The sequence below is a fragment of the Dermacentor albipictus genome, chromosome 3, assembly GCF_038994185.2.
Source record: "Dermacentor albipictus isolate Rhodes 1998 colony chromosome 3, USDA_Dalb.pri_finalv2, whole genome shotgun sequence".
NCBI classification, from domain to species: Eukaryota; Metazoa; Arthropoda; class Arachnida; order Ixodida; family Ixodidae; genus Dermacentor; species Dermacentor albipictus.
The window spans coordinates 143,283,261-143,301,426 of record NC_091823.1 but is presented as its reverse complement, the minus strand read 5'-3'; the positions used below and the strand labels follow the sequence as shown (position 1 = coordinate 143,301,426).

General features: G+C 48.4%; 1 protein-coding gene across 1 annotated transcript in view; it reads left to right on the top strand.

The window, feature by feature from the left end:
- Positions 1-17,832, top strand: part of LOC135905364 (tissue factor pathway inhibitor-like) — a 30,023-nt gene extending 12,191 nt beyond the window's left edge. Inside the window, exons 5-7 of the mRNA XM_065436389.1 lie at positions 5,025-5,234; positions 16,592-16,777; positions 17,538-17,832. Coding sequence (XP_065292461.1) covers positions 5,025-5,234; positions 16,592-16,777; positions 17,538-17,737 — 596 coding nt within the window. The 3' untranslated portion in view covers positions 17,738-17,832. The remainder of the gene's footprint in view (positions 1-5,024; positions 5,235-16,591; positions 16,778-17,537) is intronic.
- The last annotated feature ends 334 nt before the right edge of the window (positions 17,833-18,166 follow it).

Here is an 18,166-nt window from a genome sequence, read left to right as displayed (position 1 = left end):
CTGTTCTTTACGTTCACGCTCATCTTTCTTTTTTTGTTCTTTAAGTTCGCGCTCCTGTCTTTTTGCCGTCTCCCTCTCCTCAATGGTCTCAAGGCATTCCGACAGCTCGTCATCCTCAGCTTTCAACTCAAGAATAGCCCTTAGCAGTTCTGGTTTTCTGAGTTTGTCTGAGACATCCAAACCCAACTCTCTTGCAAGCTCCAGCAATTTCGGTTTGCGCAACGACTTCAAATCCATGGCTGCTCTGAATGCTGCTTTCTCTACTGCCTACTATTGTCTTGCCGCAAACTGACCCGGCAGCAACGACAACCACAATTACCAGCTCTGTTTCTGACACTAACAAAAACCTGGCAAAACTCAGAAGAAGAAAGTCCCGCACTCACCAAACCTCGCAGCCAAGAATTCAGCGCAGTCGTTCCGCTGCAGGCAACCAGTCATCACACAGGGCTCGTTGCACTGCTCCCGGATGGTCGTTGTGCTGCTCAGCATACAGTCAACCGCATATCTTCGCTGCTGGCCTCCGTTGTCGCGATCCCACCGCTGCCACCAGCTGTTGGAACCTCAGTGCTGACACCCGTTATTGCAATCGGACCGCTGGCACGAGTTGTTGCAAATGGCTCGCATCCCCAAGGGTAGCGTTGGCCTGGCGGCCTGGGGCACACTGGAAGCATCCGAAGGTCCCGGCAAAGCATGAGTCGAAGAAGAAATCGGAGCCTCTCTCTCGGCGTCCGGGGGCAGCTGCTTTTATACTCTTGGCGTCGCGGGCAAGAAGGAAGGTCACGGGATGAGACCACGTGACGGCGGCCACGGACAAGCTGAGAGACATGGTGAGACGAGTGTAGTGACGCATCAGACGGGCCGGGGCCGGTAAGACCTCCTCGCTTCACACTTGGGGAGCTCCTCTCCCCGGCTGCCGCGCTTTGACAAGCGTGGGCACACACACACACACGCACACACAAAGACACGTGGCACTGAACATGCCGGGACGCGCTTGGCGGGGATGCGTTGCGGCCGCTCCGAATGGGCCAAAATGTCCGCTGCTTTGAACAAAGCCCGGCGTCCGTTGCATCCGCGCCGGCTACACCGCGCGTCGTAGGCGAAACGTAACAGGGGGCATTGCGTATAGGCAGGCTTCCTTGAGCGCAATTGCAGCAGGGAAAGGTTTTATTTGCGAGGCAAGCCTTCATTTAGCACAGCACTAGAAAGAAAGGACTGTGATCTATCCCAAAGAGATAAAAATTCACATGCGCCACATAAAGAAAAAACGTGTGCGCACGCACGCACGCACGCAAAAATAAATAAAAACGTGCATATTCTTTATAACGATCCATTTTGCACGTTTTATCCTTACACCAAATCAGCACTGCCAAGGCCGAGCGTCATACTAATTTGGTTCATATATATATGCAAGACTCGTGACGAACAATACATAAAGAAATTTCTTGTATACTAACCACCCTCAGTCATAACATTTTCTACATTATTAGCGTTTGTAATCGCTCTGCGTTTCCCATATGTTGGCCTCGTATCAAGGCATTTTCGAAATTTATATATTCAAGAGAAAGTCCGAGTCCGTGAGATCAGCGGGTCAAGAAGTACTTCCGGGTTATGACTGAGTTAGTCCGAGTGAACCCAGCTAAGTAGATCTTTGCGGAGCTTGAGTCCGAGCCATTGCGGCTGAGTATAATTCTGGTGAGAGTGAGTCTGAGTGAGCACGGCTGAGTAGAATTATCGTGAGTATGAGCCCAAGTGAGCTCCGCAGAGTAGCATTTTTGTGATTTTGAATCTGAGCGAGCCTGGTTCTGATGAGTGTGAGTCACAGTTATCCCGGCTGAGTCAGAGCCCCACTGAGCTCTAGGCAAAATATTCATATAATTTGTGAGTGAGTGAGTGGGCTCCGTTTACTTTGCTGACCTATGGTCAAGCGCCTAAAAACAAAGCAGTGTGGCACGCTTTGACAGTAGGAGTGACACCAAACAATCAGTGTTGTAAACTATGCTCACGTGTCGAGCAAAGAGTTTATTTGAAATGATAGAAAACGGAAGGTAAAAGAAGCATGGTAGCCTTTTAAGCATGAAGGTGAGGGATGGGGGTAAAGCTTTTTGTCTGGATGGTGAGGTAGGGTGGTCAAATTTTGATAGGCGAGGACGATGGTGAAGGAGGGTCGTCAAAATTTTTAACGTGAGGGTGAGTGGAGAATAGTACTTGCGTAATGTGGGTAAGGGAAGAAAATAAAAAAAATGATGGTATTCGCCCACCTCCGTTGATAATAGGATATATATTGCACATTCCTGCAAAAAATATATTAGCAAATCTTTTACTGAAACAGGCACGGCAGAGCGAAGACAATTACAATTGCAATAGGGGGGTAAGGCGGTGCCGTGCGGCACCGTCTGGCAGCAATATTATTTCCTATATACGCCATGCATTTGTTTGAAAGTGCAAATCGTGTTTCTTTTTTTTTCGGCGAGTTGGAGTTAGTGAACGTAGCTATTAGCCCCGAGAACGAACACGAGCGGCGCTGCGAGCGCCGCTCGCGTGACGTCAGGGCACGGACTCGCGCCTGTCGTCTGCTACAGTTCGGGCGTTGTCCGGGCGCTTTCTGCGGTGTTTTCGTTTGTTCACCCTCGTTCTCTCTGCTTGTATACTTATGGTGGTCGTCTCAAATATATTTTTACGACGTCTTCCTTTGCGAACATTTATTCAAAGAGCTAATTTCTTAGACAACAATGCAGCTCTCGAAGGCAACGCTACAGTGCCAGCCGAAGCGACGCAGACCAGCCCATTGCGGGTTTTTCATACGCGCATAGACAATCGCAAAAGCATAGCCTATATGAATGCAGTTATGATACCATACCTGCCGCGCTGCAACAAATATGTCACAAAGTTGGCTGTATATGACTTCTACAGCAGTCACGTTGATTTTATTCCGCTAAAACAGGTTTGCTCACGACGAGTAGTTCATGGTATAATATCCAATTTTTGCATTTCCTCACAGAAACGCTCGGCAGTAGCACGGGGACTTAACTAATACTGGAGCTTAGATTCTACACGCCTCACTTGCTTCTTAACCTGCTTGTCAACATTAGGCGGTTCTTCACGTGTTTATTTTTTTTAAGCGGCGGAAACTTGAAGTAAAGTTAATGAAGGCTTACAGCTATTTACAGAGTACAATTAGGAATGTACCAATATATATTCCCTTTTCCATGCTACACGCTCAACTCACCTCTTTAGAGAGCGTTTGTTAATGATTAATAATGTATGTTATGTTCCTCTTTTTTGTCTATGTTACCTAGTGTATATCATTTATTTATTTCAATGCCGCAGTGTGTTTTGCATTGTTATTGTGGAAATATTTTACTGTTCTTTCATATATTGTATAACTGCAATGTTTTATGGCCACTATATAAATGTAATTTATATGGCGTTTGATGTGTTACCCCATGCAGCCATATTGTACCTAAGGGGGTGAGGTTACCTCAAGCCGCGTCTGTGCGGCTTTTTTCCCTCATCCACCTCCATTTACCACTCCTCTGCACATGTGTGTGTGTGTAGGTAAATGGAAATTAATAAATCAAATCAAATCAAACTCACTTGAGAAATTTACTGGTGCTTGTTGCTTGAGGAATATACATGACGAATCTGTTTGGCGAACTGACACAGGCTGCTCGGCCCAATTTTTTTAGTGAAGCATGCCTGCTGGACCGCATAGCTGCAGCCAGAAAGACGTCGAAGCGTCAATGACTAGTAGTATGGGACATATTCAAGATCTCGAAATTCCCCCGGTGGAGGGTCAGAAATCAAGTGAAAGTATATGCAAGGCTTGTGGTGCTTTCTTTATGAATGTTTGCGGATGGATTGGAGCAAACTTAATTTAGCCTTAATTTATGTACCGACGAAGCGAATTGTTATCCGTTTGTATAATTAAATAACGCTGGATCGGGACATCGTGAGACAGAAGGTGCTTGAATTTTCCTTTTGTAGGCAATCTAAGCTGCGGTGTAGTAGCTCGAGAATACTTTAGCCATTCCAGTTGGCGCTGTAAAAGATGCTTTATGGTTTTAATTCGAAGTTGTAGTGAACTGATGGGTTTCGCGAACATAGCGTGCCTCGCCATACGGACAGTCGATTGCTAACGTTACGTGATCAGGGGTGTGCCATATTGTCGATAAAGGCTACTGAGGGCCACTATGAAACATTTCATCACTTTCAATTAAGTGGCTCTCGATCTTAACAACGAAACTTTTCTCTCAGGTGATTGCTACTATGGTGTTTGTGAATTAACTATGTAAATACTCTACATGACACGCCGTCGTGTTAGCAGCCATGAGCAGTTCGTTTTTTGGAGGCCTGTTTCAGAGGGGGATGAAAGTAGCAGCAAACCTTTTCATAAGAAATGCGCGCCTAACTATTTTTTTACGCAACAATGAATGGCCATATTTGAATAGAACAACACACCAGAGTAATAGGAATCGTGATGACAGCTTCGCTGGGCAGTGTCTTTCTAACATCGGATAACATGTTGACGCCAATTACCAAATTTTTCTTCCACGTAAAATGCAATGCCTCTCATAGCTAAATACTAAAGGAATGTTAAGTGTTTAGCGAAGCATCATACACAACTTCGCGCGTTGAATTTGCAGATATTCTTTTTTTAGTCAAAATTTACCGATAGACACGGCGCATATATGCATTGCAAAACCTAGTAGACCCCTTTAACGCTACTTAGCTTGCGATATCCAAGCCGCAAAGTTTCTCGACTCACACGCCTTTGAAGAGGAAACTGTGGTTAAGGTATGGCAGCTGAAAGCAGCCGACGTATTCTTCAATACGTACGGATCGAGCCACCCATACCCCAAGCATGCACGACGGGAACGAGCGCGCGCGGCAGCCGAGCGAGCCGGAGCGAGCGGCATCCTGGCCGTGACGTCACTCGCGAGAGGCGCCACTCCTAATTCTCGGGGCTAATAGAATGTCTTGTGCTATTGGGAAATTTCATGATTCGACCGATCCGGCTTTCGCAGATGGTCCAAAGTGCAAGGCGGCGCTCGAGTTGACAGCCTGCAACTCGGAGACGGAGCAGTACTTCTTCCACCATGACCCGGACAAAGAGGCCTGCTTGGTGCGGTGGCTGCTGGACGCTGGCTGCCTCGAGGGGAAGAACCGCTTCGCCAGCGCTTCCGAGTGCCGGGAGCGTTGCGTCGGGAACTCTTCGGATGAAGGAGCAAGGCAGAGTGAGCCCTTGTTTAAAGCGAATAGCTTTGTTTGGTTCCTTGAACCCGTTTTGTTGTGGTGGTCGGCGGCCGGACTTTCTCCGCCAATGAAAAGGTGCGCGCTCTAGGGCCAGCTGGATGCGGGATGGATTCACCGCCCAACGCTGACTATACATATGGGGTGTTTTCTTTAGACCATGCATGCAGAGTTTTCAAAAACCGCCTGTGGCAGATGGCGTAATTGTGATCCTTGAGCTCGATTACCCGAAGGGGCGCATTATTCGCGCGAGAAATTGAAATGTGCAATCAAGAAATTGAAAACAGTACCAATTAAGTTTTAAGTTATTTACTTGGCGACCCGTATTGCAATTTACGAAATATAACCGGTGAGTTTGCAGGGCACATCCCCTAGAACGATTGCTCAAGATTTCGCGGGTTTGGAGATAAGGCGCCGTAAAACTTGAGTTAGAAATCCGTTATTGTTGCACTTACATTTCTAAGAACTCCGGTTTATGCATTGAAGCGCGAAAGTAACTGGGACGCCCATGTATTTCATCGCACACTTTGGGAATTATTATTTTGAAACTGCTGTTATCCTGAAAATTATTTGCAAGTGATATCGCCTCGCAAACTCACCCACTACAATTCGCGCACTGTAATGTGTGCTGAAAAGTAATTATATTAAGAATTATTTTGCGAATTTGCGGTAATTAGTCTACTATGCATTTCGATTTCTTGTGCCAGTAATGTCAGTCTGTTTGAGCATTCAGTTATATGACTATAGAATCATGCTCTCTGCCACACAGGTGATTTCTAATAATTCTGTATGGTTTAAAAAAACAACACAACTGTTTTAGTGGTCCTTGATACGCACGTGTGGTCACGCGAGAGCTCAGTGACGTCTGAGTGTTTAGATTGTGTGGTCGGCGGCTGGTGGCGTTGCGTGCAGTTTCTCCGCTGTTCGGGCTGACCGTTGCGAGCGCGCGATCGTCGACGAAGGCCACTGTGCGTCTCTTGTCGAAATGCGCTGTTTCGCATTGTCGCCGTTTATGGGATCTGCCCGATTTTAAAGGAAACGGTTGGTGCGGCCTCGGGCAATGGAGTAAACGAGCGGAGAAGAAAGCGCATGTTCGCAGCCGTTGTCTTTTCGTTGTCGTCATTCCGTCGCCAGTGTCACGCTGTCGCGATTTCGTATAGTCGTCATGCCATCTTGGTCATGACGCCGTCGTCGCCGTGCCGTCATAATCTTCGTCGTCCTTGTTCCATAGACATCACACTGTCATCGGGTGTGCCATCTACCAAAAGATGTCGCGATAATTTGTGCCGCCATCGACCAACACAGATATCGACCCCAGCCAACGCCTCCTAGAGAGCGCAAGGCCGGTACATTTCGATAGATGACGTCATGCTACTTTGCCTGACTGCCGTAGAATCTAACGGGGATGCTACGGAGCAAGCCGCGGTGATTTTGACGTCACCGCTTTCGTCACGCTGGGCTTGGCAACGTAAATTTCAGTCCAAGTAACGTGACATCATATAGCAGAATGCACAAGCCTGCCAACTAAGGCGCGTTGACCCAGCAGTGTCCTTAGAACGCAGTGCTAGCTAGTCCATGTGATTTCTGCAGTCTGCATAATCTATGCTTGCTTTCACAATCCTATATGTAAGGCTTTGGGCGAATTTTTTATTAATGCGGTTAATAACATTGTTTGTTCACCGGCACTAGTTCTCGATTCGCTCGTGCTATTATCCACAGTATCCGCAAGCACTGTGATCACTTGTCAATTTTAATACGGCCAGTCTGTGCGCTGTTTATTTCACCGCATTCGTATTACCTGAAATAAATAACTTAAATCAATGACTGTTTCAGCCTGTACACAATTCCATGATTCGAGTTCTTTCGTATACTCGTTCAGCAGTAAGAAGAGGAGGAGTCGCTGTACTCGTTAAAAATTCTTAGTGTGTAGTAGAGCTCAACCTATCCTCATTCTCGCAAGTTAAATTTGTCGCTTCGTGCTTTAATATGGCTGCCATTCTATGTGTGGAGGTGCAAATACATCATCCTGTATGCTGTAACGTGCACCTGTTTTTAGACGAAGTAGATTCTGTTATGTAAGCTTCGTACATTGAAAAGTACGTGTGTTGTTAAGGTTGCTTAAATTGTATACACACTATCCGCCGGCACAACAGTTTGTTTCTCATTATCTTGAGGTGTAAAAATGGAGGCGCAAAACTAGTTAAACCCACTTAAAGCATTATTGGGACGCGTAACTCGTCATTCCTTATACCGAGTGCGTAAATGTCTGAGCTCACAGTCTTGAGAAGCCGTACGCAGACCTTCTGATAAACTTGGTGATCGTTATTTTGTTTGTTCTTATTGGACACTGCTGTAGTGGTCCGACTGTAACAAATTGTAAGAAGAAGCGTTTTGCTGCACATGCCAAGATCATTCATAAATTGGTGCAGCAATTTAACTACACTCAATCCCTTCAAGCACTGCATCGTTTTCAGATATGGACGATAGTTACGTTGAAATTTTTGTTCAGTTGAAGAGTGTGGCAAAGCGTAGGCTAAAATTACGCAAACGGAGAAGAGGAATGGATGACAATTACAATACTAGCAGCAATTAATGAAAATTGTATGTTTAAGGCTAGAGCTAAGCGCGCATGGGCCTTTGCAGAGTAGCAGTATCAGTTTAAGCGAAGCAGAAATAGAGGGGCTGCGAATGGTTTGGCGCAGCAAACGCTTCTGCTTCAGAAAAAAAAGCTTTATTGAAATTTGGTATGATCCTGTAGACAAAAATTGTCTTCATTTGAATAATCGAACAAGTGCAACAAATGAGGTTATATATGACCAATTGTGCTTGCGACAGGGAATGTATTACTAAAAAAGTTCAATTTTTTTCCCAGCCACTGTTTCAAGGGCACTGTGAGGCCACGCCATAGGCATGACTACTTTACAAAACACGTTCTCTAATTTTGCGTATCTTCCCTACATATTTAAAAACTAACTTGTGCGTACTCTTTGTAGCTTGAAGTGAAGTAATATTGCAGTCGTTGATGGTGATTGTTGCCATGTTTCTAGGAAGTCACGGAATAACTTTAGAGCTGTCAGTATGATTTTGTACAAAGAATAGGTGCATAGATTTCGTTGGAGAAATTAGCCGTCGTGTTGAACTTTCCATAGGCAACGTTGCGTGCGTTGTACCTGTTGCAAATCAGCAACGCTTTGTATGGCAGATGACGTCATCCATTGCTTATGCAACATGCTATGCTAGGATTTCATGGTACATGTTAACATTCTCAGAATCTGTTTGCAAAATATGTGACAGCTTGTGTCGATTGGCCAGTATAGTGGTGACGTTTTCGCTTCGCTTCCGCAAGGCTCTCTTTTATGTTCTTCATTACATTTGTTACATTGGTTAGCAGTGTCTGTGATTCTCCAGCTCTTCTGCTTCAGTATGCGGATCACACTGTTATAGTGTACTGTTGCTATACCTTATATGAAGGCGATTGGCATCCTTCAGGACGCGTCCGTGCAAAAGACATGACAAGCATTGTTAACACGCACAGCTTATATATTTTCATAGTATTTAAGCAGCCTTAAACCATCTATTATGTATGCACATACAATACTGCTTCTCCTGTTACGGCTGCTGTCCAGTGACACCTCTTCGGTAAAATATGATGGGCTGACTTTGGACAGTGACTACGTGAAATAATCGATCACGCCTCGTTTGTTGCTACAGGTTTTTCCCGCTCAAGTGCCAGTCAATTTAATCCAAGCACCATTCAAATCAATCGGACTGTTAGACATCTAAATCCAAGCGCCAATCAAGTTAATCCGAAAATCACTGTATTTAATCAAACGCCAGCCAGATTGATCTAAGCGCCAGCGAAACTAATCCAAGCATAGTGTTCTCAAGAATATTCGAAATTTTCTAAAATATAAGAGTTATTTTTTATTCAATATAAAAAAGCAAGGCGGGGGACCAATAGCGTTCCTCCCACGTGGCTAACGAAAGCTTTGGACCCTTTTGTTCTTTGTGTTTTGAGGGCGACTCAGAAGACAAATTCTCGTAGACAAGTCTGAGGAAATGTCAGCATTGGATCGTTAACAGAGTTAGTGATGCACGTGCGATGTCGTCTTGGATATCAACTGAAACGCCAAAGAGTGACTCAATGATGATCACTTGGCGGATGTAGGCCTTCGTTACTAGTGAATACTAATCACTGTTTCTGCAGCCGCTATCGGTAGCTTTCAATCGAATACGTCGCCATCGACACCATTGAAATGCTCCCGAAATCAGCAATTAAGTGCATAATATAACTATTATAATGTAAATAATATAATTAAAGAATAAGTATAATACGATAAAACTGACAAGGTCAAGTCACTAGTGAGCACAGGTTACTTGCTATGCTCAATTCAACCCGCCGTGGTTGCTTAGTGGCTATGGTGTTCGGCTGCTAAGCACGAGGTCGCGGGATCGAATCCCGGCCACGGCGGCCGCATTTCGATGGAAGCGAAATGCGAAAACAAGAAGAAGTCGCCGAAGGGAGCGAACGCACTTCACGTCGGCTCCGTTTTCCAAGAATTTCGCGGTGATTATCGCTCATTCACCTCATGAATGTAACACCAGCGTATGCAGGAAGTCACCAAGATTCTACTGGCACCATATTCAAGGTGGGAAACGACTTCCTTCCCAATCACAGAGGTTTTTGACCAGCTCCACGCTAACCCTCACCGGAGCTCGCTTCGCCGGAGCAGTGATGGAAGTTCAAGTGAACGGGGAGGACATCTCCCCTGAAGAGTTTCTCCAAGGCAACGGCTGGTGCACCATTCGGTACAAGACCCAATTCAACCGCGAGGCCGCGCAAAGCAACACCCAGAACGGAACCCACTCCCGCACCGGCGAGGGAGCGAACGGCGACCGACAGCGTTCGCGTCAAAGACAGCGTAACGTCAAGCAGCAAGTCATCAGGAACAGTAAAATGCCACTACTCCCACGAAGTGATTTCAAGGTCGTGATACGACCAAGAGGAGGCCTCGACGTTGCCGCCACCGGAACCGTGCTCCTCGCGTCGGCCATTTACCGGGCGGCCAACGTACCGGGGCAAGAAGCAGGGGAGGACACGGTGTGCACCAACAACCGCCAAAACATCATAGTCGTGAGTACACCTCACGCTACTCACGCCGCTAAGTACAGACAGCTAGAAGCCATCACCATCGGTGATCGCCGCCACGAGGTCAGTGCCTATGAGACGGCCCCCGACTACACGGTGAAGGGAATCATCAGGGGAATCCCGTTGGAGGAGGACGCCAAGTCCATTCACACCAACATCGTTCACGCCCGCAACCCCGACGCCCTGGCAGCCAAACGGCTCAGCAATACCAAGACGGTCATAGTGGCCTTTCAAGGACCGCGAGTGCCCTCCTACGTCAGGTACGGCGGCGCCCTACTTCGCTGCACCCTGTATCGCAAGCAAGTCGACATGTGTCACTGCTGCGGGAGACTCGGTCATCGCATGGACGTGTGCCCCAATCCTCAGGACAAAGTGTGCCGTGGTTGTGACGCCCTCAACCCAGGCCCCGACCACCAGTGCTCCCCACGTTGCAAGCTGTGCGGGGGAACACACATGACAGCGGATCGCAACTGCCGCGCAAGGTACAAGACCCCCTACGTCGTGACAAAGAGGCAATGGGAACGATACAGGGCCGCCGAGGAAGCGGAGGCGGCCGCCAAAGCCACCAGCCCCGCCGGCAAGCCACGCTCGAGATCCAGGACCCGCAGCCGAGGCCGCTCCCGGTCCCGGAGCCGCACCCCAAACCCATGGCAGCAGCAGCAACGCCGGTCTCGCAGCCGCACCCCCAGAAGGACCTCAACAAGAGACACCGAAACCACCGAGAAGGTGAGCTGGGCAGATGCGGTCACGGGAAAACGAGCACCAACCACGAAGGCTGGCGACAAAGCACCCGCTAAAACAGAGACGGAGGTAACTAAATTAACACAGGCGATACAAGCGCTGCAGAAGCAAATAGAACACATGCAGACACAGATTCGCGAAAAAGACGACCTCATACAACAACTCCAGCATGCCGTGAAGAGCGGTACCGATACAGAGGCCATGCATGAGACTCAAGAACAACCCATAGAGGACGACGAAGTCGTATACCCCGACACTAAACGCAGGCCCGCTCCCTCACAGACCACTCAGGCCACGCAGGGAACAGAAGAGGAACCCATAGAGGATGACGAGGTCGAGTTCCCCGATACCAAACGAAGACCCACTCCCACCCTTACAGAGGCAACACGACCCAAACGCACGCGCGCAGCGATACGCGACGCGCGAATAGATGCACTAGAGGCTCGCTTCAGCAATCTCGAAGAAACTATCATCGCGTCCATCACGCGTACCATCCAGCGGAGCCTGGAGAGTGTTCACCTCAGACTGTCGAGATTAGAAGCCGCAAACAGCACGATCGTACCGTCGCATAGGGAAGCGGCGCAACACATGTAACAAGATATAAGCATGGCCCGGCACTCATCGAAACAAAAACACACGATATGGCAGTGGAACTGCAGAAGTTACCAAAACAAACGAGCGCACTTACAACAATACCTGAAAACGATCCCCGAACGCCCAGACGTCATCATACTGCAGGAAACAAATGGTCCCGCCAAACTCGCGGGGTACCAGTGTATAGCAAGCAAGGCGGAGAAACCAAACGTCACCACACTGGTCAAGCGAGCGCACACAGTTATCGAACACGATACCAAAATCAGAGACATCGAAAACGTTCTCGTAGAATTAATTCCACCACGCAAGACCCGCAATAGCATCTTCGTACTCAACGTCTACAGCAGTCCCAGATGCCGCCAGCACCGCTTCCATGTCCTCTTCAAACGGGCAATCGACATCGCCAAGGGGCAACAGCTGTTCATTGGGGGGGACTTTAACGCAGCGCACACGGCGTGGGGTTACAAGCACGATCACCCCAAAGGCACCCATCTATGGGCAACGGCGCAATACGCCGGACTCGAGCTGGTCACCGACCCCGCGGCACCAACAAGGCAGGGCAACAGCGTAAGCACTGACACGACGCCGGACCTTACTTTCACGCGCAACACACGCAAAGTCACTTGGACAAACACCATGCAAGACTTGGGGAGCGATCACTACATTATTTCCATAGAAGCAGAAGGCAGTCCGCAGGAACACAATGCCGGTCGTCAAATGAAGATCACCAACTGGAATCGGCTACGCAAACATCGTGATGAGCAACAGATGGAAGACATCACAGATATAGAACAGTGGACCGACCAACTGCGGTGGGATATCGAGCGCATGACGCAAACGATCCCGTCGACAGCTGGGCTCGAGACAATAGACTCCCGGTTGCTGCACATGTGGGAAGCCAAAACTAACCTGCAGCGCAGATGGAAACAACAGAGACACAATCGGAGACTGCGTAAACGGATAGCACAGCTCAACAAAGAAATAGAAAAACACGCGCTTAACCTGCAACATCAACAATGGGAAGAGAAATGCGCGGAGATGGATGGTCAACTCACCACGCATCGCACGTGGCAGATACTGCGGTACCTGATCGATCCCGCCAACACCAAGACCACACACATGCAAGGCATATACAAAATCATACACGCTTACGGGGGAACGGAAGAACAATTCCTACGGGATGCGGAACGCCTTTACATATCCCAAACGCAACCGCAAATATATCCAGACTACTCAGGAGAAAGCAACGCCACCCTAGACGAGGAATTCTCCGTAGCCGAAATCCAGGCGGCCCTCGTAAAGCTGAACACCAAGTCGGCCCCTGGCCCCGATCGAATACCCAATAGGGCACTACGCAATCTCGATTACGGATCGATCGAGAAACTAACAAAATACATTAATGAGTGCTGGGCACACGGCAAGCTACCCCGGCAATGGAAGGAAGCAAATATCACACTGATACCGAAACCCGGCAAGAAATTACAGCTGGAAAACCTGCGCCCCATCTCCCTCACTTCCTGCGTGGGCAAGTTAATGGAGCACGTGTTTCTCAATAGACTCACGGATTACCTCGAGGACAACGACTTATTTCCACACACCATGATTGGGTTCAGAAGACATCTCTCCACGCAAGACGCCCTTCTGCAACTAAAACACCAAATCATAGACAATCCGGGGCGTTCGACGAGAGCCATCCTCGGGCTGGACCTGAAGAGGGCCTTCGATAACGTTCGCCACGATGCCATATTGCGACAAATACAAAATCTAAATCTCGGCCTGCGCACGTACAACTACGTCCGAGACTTCCTCACGGGAAGAACCGCTCGCATGCGAGTGGGGCAACTACAGTCCGAGCAAATCAACATCGGCAGCTCGGGCACCCCGCAAGGCTCGGTGATCTCGCCAATGCTCTTCAACCTCGTCCTGCTGGGGTTGCCCGACCGACTGTTTCAAATCGAAGGACTGCATCACACGCTATACGCGGATGATATTACGATCTGGACGACAACGGGCAGCGACGGAGCGATCGAGCAACGTTTACAACAGGCCATCCAATGCGTAGAAAACTACCTCGAGGGCACGGGACTCGCCTGCTCGGCCGAAAAATCCGAACTGCTGCTGTATAGACCAGTCAGAAAGGGGCGCCCACCTAAATGCTACACCCCCCTGGAAAAGCAAAAGATCCAATTAACGGCATCAAATGGCCTACCCATCCCGATAGTAGAGAAAATCCGGGTACTAGGAATGATGATAGAGCATAAGGGTGGCAATGGCGAAGCACTTCGCAAGATAACGGCAAAGGCCACCAGCACGATGCAGCTCATTCGACGCATCACCAACAAACACGCCGGCATGCGCGAAGGCAGCGTCATCCGACTCATACAAGCCTTCGTCATTTCCCAGATAAGGTACACGGCAGCGTTTCACAACTGGACGGTTGCAGAAAAAAACAAGCTCAACGCGCTCATACGCAAGGCGTACAAATGTGCGTTGGGACTTGCGCCTGGAGTCAGCACCACCAAGCTCTTAGAACTAGGCCTACACAATACGCTCGAAGAACTCGTGGAGGCGCAACAAGTGTCCCAACTTGAACGCCTATCCAAGACCCGCCCGGGCAGACACGTGCTTGAAAATCTCGGCATCACATACCACTCGCAACACGGCGTCAAAGTAGACATTCCAAGACCCATACGCGAGCAACTATACGTACCCCCATTGCCTCGCAACATGCACCCCCAACACCACACCGGGAGGCGTAAAGCCAGGGCACAACAGATGAACAAAAGTTACTCTAACGACAAGGATGCGGTCTTCACCGACGCAGCCCGCTATCGAGACAGGAAGAGTTTCGTGGCAGCAGTTACTAGCCACCGAGGCAACCACCTCACGAGCGTCACCGTGAACACGGCACATGCCGAAGCGGCAGAGGAAGCGGCAATAGCACTGGCCCTCACACAGACCAAAGCTACATACGTGATCTGTGACTCGCAAACGGCAATTCGCAATTTTGCAAATGGGCGCATCTCGCAAGAGGCTTATCAGATACTCCAGCGACATCCCATACACCAGGGAGAGGCCGACGTTGATAACCGAAGGCATTTGCTGTGGATCCCGGCACACACTGGAATGAGCACCCCCAACGAAGCGGCTCACGGCGTTGCTCGAGGCCTGACTCACCGAGCAGCATCGGAGGAAGAGCCCCCGCGGGGTACTGCAAACGTCTGGGCATGGGAGGATCGTATGACCACTTTTCACGACATCACGGCACACTACCAATTACAAAGACGCATATACCCATTCCCTCACGCTATGTTAGACAGGACGCAAGCAGTACACTTCAGACAATTACAAACAGACTCTTACAGAAACCCCAGACTCATGCACGCCATGTATCCAGACATGTACACTACAAACAGATGCACATCGTGTGGCGAGGTTGCCACACTAAATCACATGCTATGGGAGTGTCGGGACCTAACAAACAATTCGGGCAGTGCCGACCCCTCCGTCTCTTCCACCGCCAGCCTCCAGTCACGCTGGATGACCGCACTGCTCAGCTCTGACCTGACAACACAACTCTGGGCCGTCCAGCGAGCCGAGGAAGCCGCTTCGAGACAAGGTCTCGGAACCGCGTCCGCGGCGGGTGCCCAGACCCATTAAAAGACGCCGGACTCAAATCTTGCTGATTTGAAATTAAAGTTTACGCTCTCTCTCATTTACTTAGAGTTATGGGCACGTTAAAGAACCCCAGGTGGTCCGAATTTCTGGAGTCACCATGCCTTGGCACGTAAAACCCCATAATTTGATTTCTATGGTGAATTCAATGTTATTGCTGTTATAAACGCGTTAACGTCTTGGATGAAATAACATAAAATGAGTGATTCAACCAGGCGTATTAGGAACTGGTGTGCTTAAGTCACTAGTGATTGTTAATAATTTATTTTCTCTGTGAGTGGCAGCTTTCTTTCGTACATGTCGCCAATGGTATCAAACTCTCATAAAATTTAACATTTTTGGTATCATTACGAAATGATAACGCCAAGTCATTAGTGATGCGCTCGGTTGCGTTCTCTCCTACTTTATATAAAATGAAAAGTTAATTAAATGACGATTCAGTTATGATAATCAAAGACGCTGGGATTGAGTAACTAGTGATCATGAATCACTATCTTCAGAATGAAATTGGTAGCTTTTATCCGTGGATGTCGTCAATGGTATAATCAAACTGTAATAAAATGAGAACTTTTGTATCATTATAAATGACAACATCGAGTCGTTAGGGATCACTAGTGCGCTCAGCCCGGTGTTCTTGTACTTTTATGCAGCATAGCATCATGGATGTCAATTAAAAAAACGTTTTTTTTTTTTAAGCCGGAAAGTAGTGAAGTCATGCTCGCTTAGCAGAAATCGTAAGACTGGCACGACTATCGATATATCCGGCGTTAAAATGCGCAACGAAATGTATTGGCGTTTCAGCTAACAGTTTCCTAAAAGCTTGTATTAGGCAGTTCCGCGATCTCATTTGTAATGCCAATGCAAATTTTTAGCGGAACTTAGAGGCCTATTTATTAAAACGGTTATATCTTCACCACCAGTTCTTATTACCACTTAGTGACCAGTTACTAGTGTATAGCTAGTCATTTTTCAAATTATTTAATAATTCCAGTTAGGATACCAGTCACCAATAAATCGCGCGGATAGCGCAGGCTTAAGAAATGATCAGGAAAACTTGGCTTCACACATGTCAGTACCGTTTATCACTGGCCACTCACAATGAGTAAGTCGGCAAACTCCACGCTCAGGAGTAATTAATCCTCTGGCCGCCGTGCTCGTGACTTGCATTTCTCCTGCACGCAGATCCGTCGGCGGAATGCATGGAGCCCGTCAAGGCCGCGCCTTGCAAGGACGAGGAGATGAAGCGGCGCGACCATCGGTACTTCTTCGAAGACGGCAACTGCACCGTACAGATGGGCCCCAAGTGCTTGTACGGCCCTAATCGGTTCGTCTCCGCCCAGGAATGTCACGAATTCTGTCTTGACACGGGTACGACGAAGCGGCTTATTGATATCGCAAATGGCTCTTCTATACCGCTTTTTAACATCGTCGCAGTCGTGTCCATGGCATCCTAGCTAATATCTGAGGCCATGTTCACACTGCATTGCCATGGGTCAGAAAGGGAGCACAGGCAGAAACACCATTGGTACTTGCACATTTGTTGCGCACGGGTTCATGCGATTCTAGGACGGATGCCTTTCTTTAGGTCACCTTATGCTATTCCTTGCTTGTAAGTGAACTAAAGCTTAACGAACGAACACGATCGGCCCATTCCTTAACCCATAAGTCGTGTTCTAATGGGGGACACGTTTGGAAATGATTCGTTGCACTAGTAGTCACAACAATATGGAGTCAGCAGAGGATGAAGCCAAGAAAAGCACAGGGGAAATTACGCGTGGCGTTTAGAAATACAGAAATGATGACGTAATTAGGAATCAATGTGAGCGAAAAGACAACTTGCCGCTGGTAGGAGTGGAACCCACGCATCTTGCATAACGCGCCCGATGCTCGAATTGAGCTATGGCGGCGGCAGTTCCTGGGGGACAGTTAACTGCAATTTTGTGTGTGCGTTCCAGATCTGGGCCGGGGAGTGTCATGACGTAATCGTTTTGTTGCCGAATAAACAAGAGTAAAGTTTTAAAGCAATGTGCCCTACTACGGTGTAAGTGGATTTAATGTTTGTCTGTGGTGTCCCTTTAATCTTCTCCTGGTAGACCACCACATTGAACCGCGTGTCGTTGATCCGCAGAGGAGCCGGCGTGCCGCGTGCCCCGGTTCCAGGGTGCGTGCCGTATGAGCGAGAAGCGCTTCGTCTACTACTACGACAGCTCGACGAAGGCTTGCGTCTCCTGGCGCACTCCCTGTCTGGCGGGACCTAACCGCCATGAATCACTGGCCGGCTGCACCGAGACTTGCAGCCGGAACATATTCAAGAGGCTTGTGGGATGATGCCGCGCGCTGAGCTACGTGTCGCTTTTCTGTTGAAACGAATGAAACGCCAATGATTACAGTGACTATAATATCGTAACACGCCTATATCGCAACGCGTCGTTGTTCCGCTTTTTGCTGGCGTTCTCACCGAAATCTCGCAGTTACAAGTTGTCGTTCAGCGCAAGACGCGCCTGCTGAATATGAAATTTTCTTGATCTTTGTTGCCAATTCTCAAGCCCTGGAGGCCTGTCTCGGCACATTTCGCGCGAATCGCGAACAGCGCTGCCCTAGGTTAGCCGAATAAAACATGAACGTGCTCATAATTCAGGCGCACAAAGAGAAATTGATGAGCGCACGGGAAAGTTCACAATCCTAGGTGCTCACTCAAGTTCTCAATTTCAAGTTACATTCATACGCGGAGAAGAAAAGAGGCTTTATCGCGGAATG